The sequence below is a fragment of the Apodemus sylvaticus genome, chromosome 10 (genome assembly GCF_947179515.1).
Source record: "Apodemus sylvaticus chromosome 10, mApoSyl1.1, whole genome shotgun sequence".
Taxonomy (NCBI): Eukaryota; Metazoa; Chordata; class Mammalia; order Rodentia; family Muridae; genus Apodemus; species Apodemus sylvaticus.
This window is the reverse complement of record NC_067481.1, coordinates 65,445,963-65,456,576: the sequence shown is the minus strand read 5'-3', so window position 1 is coordinate 65,456,576 and position 10,614 is coordinate 65,445,963. Positions and strand designations below refer to the sequence as shown.

General features: G+C 50.0%; 1 protein-coding gene across 2 annotated transcripts; it reads left to right on the top strand.

The window, feature by feature from the left end:
• Nucleotides 1-543: 543 nt before the first annotated feature.
• On the top strand, nucleotides 544-8,220 carry LOC127693352 (putative butyrophilin-like protein 10). Of its 2 annotated transcripts, none has more exons than XM_052194128.1 (6): nucleotides 544-787; nucleotides 1,435-1,521; nucleotides 1,688-2,041; nucleotides 2,805-3,083; nucleotides 4,738-4,920; nucleotides 5,876-8,220. In XM_052194128.1, exons 2-6 carry the CDS (start codon nucleotides 1,437-1,439, stop codon nucleotides 6,454-6,456), a joined length of 1,482 nt encoding a protein of 493 aa, XP_052050088.1. In that variant the 5' UTR covers nucleotides 544-787; nucleotides 1,435-1,436; the 3' UTR covers nucleotides 6,457-8,220. The 2 variants fall into 2 exon arrangements, with proteins under 2 accessions (XP_052050088.1, XP_052050087.1); XM_052194127.1 differs by having other exon boundaries at nucleotides 1,432-1,521.
• Nucleotides 8,221-10,614: the final 2,394 nt, after the last annotated feature.

Here is a 10,614-nt window from a genome sequence, read left to right as displayed (position 1 = left end):
TGGGCAACTCCACCCTGCAGAGCCCTCCCTGGGACCTCCTTTCTTACCCAAAGCCTCCAGGGACATCAAAGCTTTACGTCAATAAGAAGGAGGACTAGGGCCCAGTACCTCACTCAAGTGACAGGTGAAAGACTGGCTCAGGGGAAGCTCCCACAACCTTACAGTGATGGGCACAGGGAAGAGATGAGGAAGGGTTTGCCCTGGATTCCTGGATAGGAGTCTCCACAGCCGATGCCAAAACCAGGCCGCCTTCGATACCATGTCACAACATTCCCAGAGGCCGTGGCACTGATGTGGCTGCTCTGAAGGTCTCAATAACCGGACTTTATCTGAACTTCCCAACTCCTACAGTTGGCTGGGATCCCAGTACAGATAATGGGGTCTCTTCTTTGGGCTCCTGATGTCCCCAAGTTGGCCTAGATGCCACCCTCCTCCAGGTCACCTCCCCTCATGTCCGTGCCCTCCCTTATCCCTCATGCCAGCGTCTTTATCTTACGTGCTCAGGACAGCTGGCCATGCCCCTTAGGGAGGGTTTTTTGGCTTTTTGTTTTTGGGTTTTTTTTTTCCTGTTGCAACTTCCCTAAAGGTAAGAGTTGGCCATTTTCTGGTGGCAGTAACCAGACGCAACAGAAGCTGGTGGGCTTGTCTGTTCATCAGTGTCTAGGCTCCCGTCACCGCTGGGAGGCAGCCTCCATCACTTGGCTGGTGCCCTGCCTGTCTGAAGTTCTCAAGGAACCAAACCAACTCCCTCAGAGTCATCAGAACCTGGAAGGCAGCCGGCTCAGAGGTGAGTGAATGTTTTCTTCTTTAATGGCCCTCCTCGGCATTTTGGTTTGGGCCTCTCCTCATGCTCAGTGGGCAGGGAGCACCTGTGGCTGTCCTAATAAGCAAGGACTGAACCACACAAGAGCCCTTTGCCGACGACATGACATACTAGATATGAAGGGCACCCTGAGGCTGTACCAGGAACTGTACTTAGGACTGGCTACCCGGTTACCAAAACTTGCTCTCCTAACAGATTATGCTAACTACTCTAGACTCCTGAGTTTTTCTGGGGTGCTCATCCTGCCAAGGCGGGAGCTGTGCCCCCTCCCCCTAGCTGGAGGGTCCTTTCAGGACAGCTGGACAGTGGAGGGTGTTACAGGGTCCTGATGACCCCACTGGAGCTGGTGCTTTCTCCATGTGCCTGCAAAGGACAGGAGCTTGTGTAAATCGTCACACAGGACTGGGTGGTGAGGTGCGGCTCACTCACTTACAGGGCCGCCGCGGGATTCTGCCGGTGGGGTCTGTGGGGAAGGACCCTGCTTCTAGGATTAAGAATTCATGTGGTGGGTGAACAGGCAGCTACCTCTCCTAAGCTGTTTCTCCGTTCTCCTGTCGGAGTCCTAGCTTCTTTCTCACTGTAACTAACATGTAGCCATGTGTCTCCAGTAGATATGGCGATGGCACACTGCGGAGATGCTACCCTGCCAAGCAGCTTGGTCAGCCTCATCTTCCTGCAACTCCTGACTTCTGGGAACGGTAGGACACCCCTTCCTTTCTGACCCTAGGGATGCCCAGAGTCAGGATGGGGCCTCCGACGAAGCTCAGGACTATGGGGGAACTCTCAAAGAGGAAAATGGGGCAAAAGGGGAGTCCCTGCCTCCTGGACGCGACCTAACCTAGCCCCTCCATTTGCATCTCCAAGGAAAATCAGATTTCCGCGTCCTTGGTCCTCCTGACCCACTTCTGGCCATAGTCGGGCAAGACAAAGAGTTACCCTGCAAGCTGTCACTCAACATCAGCGCTGAGGGCATGGAGCTGAGGTGGTACAGGGACACGCCCTCGTCAGCTGTGCATGTGTACAAGAACGGGGAGGATGTGTATGATGAGCAGATGACAGAATACAAGGGAAGGACCTCGTTCAACAGCGACCACATGGCCAGGGGAGAGGCCGCTGTGAAGATACACAATGTCTCCGTGTTTGATAACGGGACTTATCACTGTGTCTTCAAGGAACACACATCCCACAGCCAGGCCACCCTGTGGCTGAAGGTGGCAGGTGAAGTTTGGTGTGGGGACTTCTACTTCTCCACTGGAGAGCTTCTCTCAGTGTCAGCCAGGATTCCAGACATTGGTCCCCAGAGCCCTGGGTCCTAAGGCTGGAGAGGCTTTGGTGCCACCTGCTTCCAGGCACAGCTGTTTTCCCCCACAGGCTCTGGGCATCGTGGAGTTCCAACGAGAAGGCTGCCTTTCCTTTGTCACATTTTTGTACCAGAAAGAGAGCACAGATGTGGGGAAGGGGTCAAGGCATGGGAACATCTGGGAAGTGGAAGGAGAGAGACTGAGAGGGAGAGTCAGACACAGGAAGACAGTGAACAGGAGACAGGAAGGAGGTGAGGAAGAGAACAAAGGGAAGGCAGGGAAAGGTAACAGAGAGAACCGGAAGACAAAGAGGCTGAACCTGCTGGGGGTGGGGAAAGTGAGAGGGGAGACTGCTGGGGAGAGCAGAGGGAGATTGCGGTTGTTTGGGGCTATGGAAAAGTTTTCCTAGGTGACAGCAGTCACTCCCCCCAGCTCCTTCCTTGTTCTCATACTTAACAGGAAGCTTCAAGTTTTTTCCTTAACCCTACCCCCACCCCCACCCCCGTTTCTAGACTGTTTTATTTGGGGTGAAGGTGCTGCATTAATGATGTCATCACATAGGCAGGAGGTCCATGAAGATTCATAGAATCTACTAAACACCTGCAGGACATCCCTCCCCACCCCCATCCCCACAGCAGCGACTGTAGCTGCAGGATCTGAGATGCTGTCTCGTCCTTCAGGACAGGGCTCATCCCCCAGAATCCGAGTGACTGACACCGGGGACAGAGGCATCCGGGCCGAGTGCACCTCAGCAGGCTGGTACCCAGAGCCCAAGGTGGAGTGGCTGGACCTGAAAGGACAACCAGTGCCCGCGGAGACTCGCTTCTCTGTGTCGACCAGCACTGGCCTCGTGGGCCTGCTATCCATTGCGACTCCCCAGGACCGGGCTGTGGGGGGCCTGACTTGCTCAGTCTCCAATCCCCTCCTCCCCGAGAAAGTGACTGAGACTTACCTGCTTGGTGAGTATCTGTTCAGCTCTGCCATCAGAGACACCCGAGCCAGGCCCTGGGTGCCAGGGGTGTTGGGAGAAGGCTATGCAGGCAGAGCCAGAGAAGGTCCTCCCTTCTGCCTGGCCAAGAGCGCCATAGGGGTGTTGGTTTCCAAGATGATGCAGGGATAGGGATACAGGGAGTCCCACTAGGGAAGCAAGAAAGATGCACCCTGATACTGGCTTTTCTGTTGTTGCTGTTGTTTTAATAGATCTTGGTTTTTGTTTTTGTTTTTTTAAGAGAAGTTTTAGTTGTTGGCAAATTTAATCAGAAATTGCACAGATTTTCTTTTCTTTAAAAAAAATTTATTTTACGTGTATGAGTGTTTTACTGAGTGTGTGTGAGTACAGTGTGTGTCTGCAGTACCCTTGGAACTGGAGTTACAGATGGCTGTTGTGAGCCACCATGTGGGTGGCTGGAAACAGGACCAGAGTCCTCAGGAAGGGCAGCAGAGCTCTTAACCACTGAAAAGTCTCTGCAGCCCCTGGATTTTCTATATACCTCATCTCACGGTCATAACTCTCCCGGTTATGAATGTCCAGAAAGGAAGCATGACAGGAATGAACAGGCAAGAGCGAGTGTGTAGGGCTAACGGTGCTGGGTGCTCTGGTGTGAGGACGCGGGAGGGTGGCTGTCTGCTCACCGGGACGGCACAATGCCCGTAAGTCCACCGCACTTCCTCTTCCCACTTAATGCCCGGAGAACCCAGACCTTCTTGTCTTTCTTAGCATGGTTTTGTCTTTCTGTGATTCACCTTTTCCTGGTGCCTTAGTTTCTGTTCTGTTGCTACAAGGAGACGCCATGACCAAAGCAACTTACAGAAAGGATTTAGTTGTGGCTGGCTTACAGTTTCAGAGGGTTAGTCCACTATCATCATGGCAGGAACCATGGTGGCAGACAGGCAGGCAGGCAGAAATGGTGCTGGAGAAGGAGCTGAGAGGCCAAGTTACAGACTGAGAGACATTGCTCCTGGCATGGGCTTTTGAAACCTCCGAGCCCACCCTCAGTGACACACCTCCTTCAACAAGGCCTGGTCTAATCCTCCTCAAACAGCCCCACTAACTGGGAGCAAGCAGACAAACAGATGCACTCCTGAGGGCAATTCTCATTCAAACTGCCATGCTCAATAAATCATTTCTGTTGGGGACTGAATAACTATCCCACTGTCTGGATAGATGACAGTTAGTTTACCTATTTAGCTACTAAAGGATAGATTTAGCTCATCATTTAAAGTTTATTTCTTTAAAATCCTTTTGTTTTTCATCTTAAAAAAAAAAAAGGTTATCACTATGTAACCCCGACTGGCCTAGAACTCACAATGAGCATCCTAATCGTGAGGTTCCACCCTCAGGACTGTCCCACCTCCCACAGCCCACCTGCACCATCATCTAAGAGGCTGGGATTTTAGTGTTTTGGGGCACACACTCAGGCTGTAGCACTGAATATTGGAAGGCAACTCATTTTTTTCTGAACCCCTTTTAGAAAGGTCTATAAACATTGTGTTCCTTGACTTTGGAATGGTGTGTGTGTGTGTGTGTGTGTGTGTGTGTGTGTGTGTGTGTGTCGTGTCGTGTCTAACAAAGACAATCTCCTGTTATTCTTGATGCCTTTGGACTCCCTTTAGCCTCCCTGTCCAGAAGGCCTCTGTCCACGGAAAGCGGACCAGCTCTGCCTTTGATCCTCACAGCACTAGGGCTGGTCTCAGCAGCAATAGCCTGTGTCTTTGGGAAATGTCACAAAGAAGAGCATAAAACAAATCAGGAAGAGGAGGCCCCAGGAGCCCGCGAAGAGGCCGGGCTCTTCCACGGTGAGTGGGCCCTCACACTCACACCCAAGACCTGCTTGCCAGGCGCTGCTCTGAGACTTGTCCTTGTGTCACTCAGCACAGCAGGGACAGAATGAATGGCTAATGGGGATTTCCCAGCTACAACCCACCCAGTGAAAACCCTTCACCTCCGGGAGAGTCCTTGGTCAATTATTCTTCACAAGATAATTCTAGGCAAACTACAGGGCCTCCTTCTGGGAAACGGACAGACAAGAGCTTAAAGCTTAAGTTTGTCCTTTTCCCACCACTGAGACAAAATATCCGAAGCTGGGTCATTCATAAAGGGATGTTTATTTAGCTCACATTTTGGGGGCCTAAATTTCCAAAATCAGGGGTCCATGGGTGAAGGCTCCCTGGCTGTGTCATATCATGGTGGATAGCAAGAGAGAAGAAAGAATGAATTTGGGGGACATATGGGAACTTCCCAGAGTCCTCAGAAAACTAAATGGTGTTCCCATGAATTTATTACTTTGGATGAAGCTCCACCTCTTAAAAGTTCCCCCACCCTCTACCGCTCACACTGAAGGTCAGGCTTCTAACACACAAAGCCTAAAAGCACATGCCAGTCACCAGCAACCACAGAAAAGCCCACATCTGGGGTGCTGGCTGTGGGGTGTGGGTGTGAATTCCAAGTTTTCTCTCTGCTGGAGATTGTTTCTCCCTGTCTCTGTCTTTCCCACACAGAGCCTGGCCTCTGGCCTGGGTTTAGTGTGCACTGGGAGTTGTCTCAGGCTGCACTCACATCTCTTCAAGTATCCCTCATCCCCGCCTCCCTCACTGCTTGGGGCGTGGGGAGGCAATTTAAATGGGGACAGTAAATGATTTCCAGCGACAGATGGGGAAAGCCTCATGGAGCCCGAGCCTGAATCCTCATCCACGCAGGGTCAAGAGGGCAAAGGTCCCCATGCCTGTCACTTTGCACTCCTTCTTTCAACAGTGAGTCTGTCCCTGGACCCTGAAACCGCCAGTCCCAAACTCATGGTGTCTGAAGATCAGAAAAGCGTGAAGCGGCTGCTGTTTGACCAGGATGTGTCCCCCAATTCCAGGAGATTTGACCCGGACCCCTGCATCCTAGCTCAAGAGCGATTTGAGGCAGGGAGACATTACTGGGAAGTGGAGGTTGGGGACAGGAGGGCCTGGATTCTGGGTGTGTGTCTGGAGAGTTTGGTACGGGAAGGAAGGATCCCCAAGTCACCCCAGCATGGCCTCTGGGCACTAGAGTTCTACAAGAAGAAACTCCAAGCCCTCTCCTACCCCAGGACTTGCCTGTCTCCTCCAGAGCCCCTGAGGAGAGTGGGCATCTTCTTAGACTTCGAGGCAGGGGAAATCTCCTTTTATAATTCAACCAATGGCTCCTTGGTCTATGTGTTTTCTGGGTTCCCCTTTTCTGGTCCTGTGCAGCCGTTCTTCTGTCTCTGGACCCATGACCCCAGGCCCCTAACCATCTGCTCAGTGGTCAGAGAGACCAAAGAAGACACAGAATCTTCTGGAGGTCCTGACCTCCCTGGAGACTCCTGAGATGTCCGTAAGAGAGAAAAGCTCCTGCCTTCTTGCGTCTCCTAGCTCCTGGCACTGTTTATCCCATTCCTATATAAAAATATGACAGCAGGGGCTGGATATGCTCCCCCTGCCAAGTTTCTGTGCCGAATGCTAACACCACCCACCGGGGTCAGGGGTTTCTGAAGGTATTGTAATTTGGAGATGAGACATTGAAAAATAATGTGGTTAAGGGGAGTCATTGATGTACCTTAACCTCATAGATTTGGTATTCTTATAAGAGGGGGGACTGGGACTCAGAGAGGCAGGTGGCTCTCCTCTGATCTGCACTTTTTTTTAAACCTAGCAAATTTGTTACATAGAAGCATCACACTGATAAAGAAGGGGAAAAGTTAAAGCTTTATTACCCCAAGGCTGAAAACTGAAACATGCAGGTGATGCAGCCAGGGGTCTTTCATTAGGTCTCATCTCTCCCATTTCTTTCTTTATAAACGCCAGCCTCTCTCCAAAGCCCCGCTCAGGGGCCACCTGTGCTTGTGACATTTCCTTGCTAATCCGTTGACTAAACATAACTGCTCTTGACTGTGAGCCCAAAACACTAGGTGACCTTTGTCTGTGTCTGAGGACCTTGTCTCTCTCAAACATGTAGAGATTACTATAGTTCTTACAAACAATGATCTCCTCATTCTGAGGAGACATTCCAGTGCAAAAGGGGATGCCCACCACTCGGTCAGGGCCTTTCAACCCCAACCCACTATGGAGTAGGTTGACTGTCTCCCCCCACCCCCACCCCGACTGGGGGTCAGGACCTCTTGCACCTGTGGCCAGGATCCTTTGGAGAGAAAGGTCCTTGCAGATGCGATCAAGTTACAAACCTCTGGGTGGAGCCAGCCTGTGTTACTGTGGGCTCGGAGTTGGCCTGTAAGAAAAACAGAGAAGAGCTGGCCATCTGACGCAGGGGCAGCATTTGCAGTGACGTGCTACCAGCTAAGGGGGACTAGACTCCACCAGGCACTGGAAGGGAGGCCTAGCGCAAGGATTTTTTCTTTTTTGGGTTGTTTTAAGATTTATATATTTTATGTATGTGGGTGTTCTGTCTGCCTGCATGTCTGTAGTCTAGGAGGTGGCACATGCCTTTAATCTCGAAAAGGCAGGCAGATTTCAGAGTTCAACGCCACCTTCATCTACAGAGTGAGTTCCAGGACAGGCAGGGCTACACAGGGGAACCAAACAAAAAGCAAAACTTTGCGTCTGTCTGCCTGTTGACTCATGTGTGTTTGTGTACACGTATGCACATGTGTGTGTGCCTGTGGAGGCCAGAACTGGACACTGATTCCCTGAAGCTGCAGTTAAGGTATCTGTGAGCTGCCCACCGTGGCTGCTGGAATCAGCACTCCTGTTCTGACGATGGAGCAGCAGGTGCTCCTAACTGCAAGACCATCTCTCCAGCTCTAGGTCCTCCTGTTTGAAGGGTACAGCACGGGGAACGCTGGTCAGCGTGTACAGTCACAGGGCAGCACCATCAAGAGTTCAATCTTTCTCTGTAAAAGTTCCCTTTGACTTGTTGGAACCTGATCCCCATCTAGGGTTCCATAGAGCTTGTGTTTGATTTGTCCCCTTCTCCTTGTTGGACTTAATTTGAAGTCAGTCCTTTTAAATTGTGGAGTGTTACTGATACCCCAAAGTTGAGAACTTTCATTTTCTCTTGTTCTATGTGATACATCTCTGCAATGATCCTTTTTTTTATCTGTTCTGGAATTTAAAATAAACCTTTTTTAACGTCTATGTTAATTTCCTGTTTTCATAATAAAATACCTGTAGCTGGGAGACAGGAACGCTTCTTAGCCCACATTTGTTTGGGAGCAGCAGCTCAACAGGGAGGCAGAGTCCAGCTTTATGTTGTCTTCTTGAGTTGGGATAACCAGGCTGGACTGGAACTTGGATCCCCCTGCCTCTGCCTCTGGGGTCCAGTGTTGGTTTAGGACCGAGCTTGGTCCGCAAGCTTCCCTGTGTGCCGACCTTAGCTCCAGGGAGGCTCGCAGCCGACTGGGCAATGGTCAACCACATTGGTGGGCAGGGTTCTTACCTCCTTACAGTTTCTTCAGTGCACAGTCATGGAGCCACAGAGCAACAGAATGTCACCAAATAACTGGGCATCACTTTGCTCAATTCTGCTGGGACATTAACCCCCATGGCTGGTTTACCCAGGCTTTGCGGAAAGGTAGAAGGATGGGATCTCCAAATGCAGATGACAACAAGCTCACGGGATCCAATGGGACCTTGGGCCTTTTACAACCTTTCTCTATCCCGTTGTTATAAAACCATTCCGCACCCTGCTTCCCTAGTCTCCCTTAGTTCCATTTAGTCTGTGTGGAGGCTGGTTCTCTTTTTCCAGTGCAGGCTCCAGGGACTGAACTCACTCAAGTAGTCGGGCTTGGTGGCAAGCGCCTACCTGCTGAGCTTTCCTCAGCCTGCCTCTTCCCAGTCTCCCTGTAAAGTGCCCAGTGACCTCTGTACAAATCTAAGTTGAGGTCAGGTCCCTTAAGTGCCTTCCTTGCTGGAATGCTGCCTTGCTGCTTACGACCTGTGCTTACCCTTCACTGGTTTCATCACATCATTGACAAAGTGGGGAAGAGGGACTGAGCGCCCATTTGCCCCCCACCCCGTTTTAGGGGCCACTCATTCTAAAACGCTTCTGATTCCTTTCCTGGCTATATATGCTTACAGTGTCTTTTGATGCCCCCTTTCTTGTCTCTGTGGCTTATTTGCACGGGAGGCAACCATGTGAGGAAGATTCTAAAGGATTTTCTCCTTCCTGGGAGAACCATGAGCAGAAGCATTGTGTGGTAAGCGCGTGTTTAAAGACCCAAGGACGGGATGACTCCGTGGGTAAAGGTGTTTGCTGCTAAGCTTCACGACCCAGGTTCAGTCCCTGGGACCCACAAAGGGAAGGAAAGATCTCACTCTTAAGAGCTGCCTCGGATCTCATGCTCGCCGCGGTGCATGCACACAAAATAAACATACACGACGAGGAGGAGGAAGAGGGGGAGAAGGGATGTCTTGGCTATTGGGATGACCTCCGGCATTATTCACCTAGCCACGATTCATAAATTTTTTTAGTTAAAAGTCTGATAGGAAGAGGAATGGTATTCCAAGTTATTTAATAATTGCTAAGATGGGCTGGAGAGATGGCTCAGGGGTTAAGAACACTGACTGCTCTTCCAAAGGTCCCGAGTTCAAATCCCAGCAACCACATGGTAGCTCACAACCATCCGAAAAAAAGAGAGCTGACACCCTCTTCTGGTACGTCTGAAGACAGCTACAGTGTACTTAGATATAATAATAAATAAATCGTAAAAAAAAAATTTAAAAAAAAGAATTGCTAAAGATAAAAGCACATTTTTGTCATTTTTGTTCATATATATCTATATTCATTATCTAGGCTATATCGTTTTCTGTTGTCATCAATTCATTGAGCTACAATCCACTGTGTGTGTGTGTGTGTGTGTGTGTATGTGTGTCTGTGTAGCTATTCTGCCTGCATGTATGTTTGTGTACTGTATACATGCAGTGCTCACAGAGGCTAGAAGAGAGCCTGGATCTCCTGGAGCTGAATACAGAATATATACAGAATACTGTGAGTCTCCCATGTGAGCACCACAAACCAAACCCTGGGCCTTTGGAAGAACAGCCAGAGCTCTTGATTACTGAGCCATCTCCTCAGTGTCTAACTATGATCCACATTTATCAGTAAAATAATCGACCAAAAATATTCTCAAAAATAATGACCACCCTTGGGTGAGGGTGAAAAGCAGCCGGTTGTGAACACGGGGAGCACATGCGTCCACCTCCCTCGCAATCTTCCTGAAATTTTGCAAACAGTTGGAAATGAGCTAAAAACTCAAATACTTTAGTCAGAGTATTTAGTATTAATATTAGTACTAGTATGCATAGCAAAGTGCCCACCATGAAATACCGCAGTACAACTTTTCTCCAAGGAGAGCACCAGATCCAAACGGTGATGTTTAGTCAAGCACTTGAGGGGCCTACTTCCTTTGCTCTTTGGCAGAAGCTGGACAGTTAACGTAGAATTGAATCAGGGAACTGGCACCTGCTGGTTTGCTTGTGTGTATGTGTGCTGGCTTGCATGTGTGTGTTTTGAGATAGGATCTCTTTGTA

Bases quoted from the DNA above. Each gene is read 5' to 3' on its own strand.
- LOC127693352 (XM_052194128.1), top strand. From the start codon at position 1,437: ATGGCGATGGCACACTGCGGAGATGCTACCCTGCCAAGCAGCTTGGTC. The intron at 1,522-1,687 runs GTAGGACACCCC...TGCATCTCCAAG, and splicing joins ACTCCTGACTTCTGGGAACG to GAAAATCAGATTTCCGCGTC. The intron at 4,921-5,875 runs GTGAGTGGGCCC...TTCTTTCAACAG, and splicing joins AGAGGCCGGGCTCTTCCACG to TGAGTCTGTCCCTGGACCCT.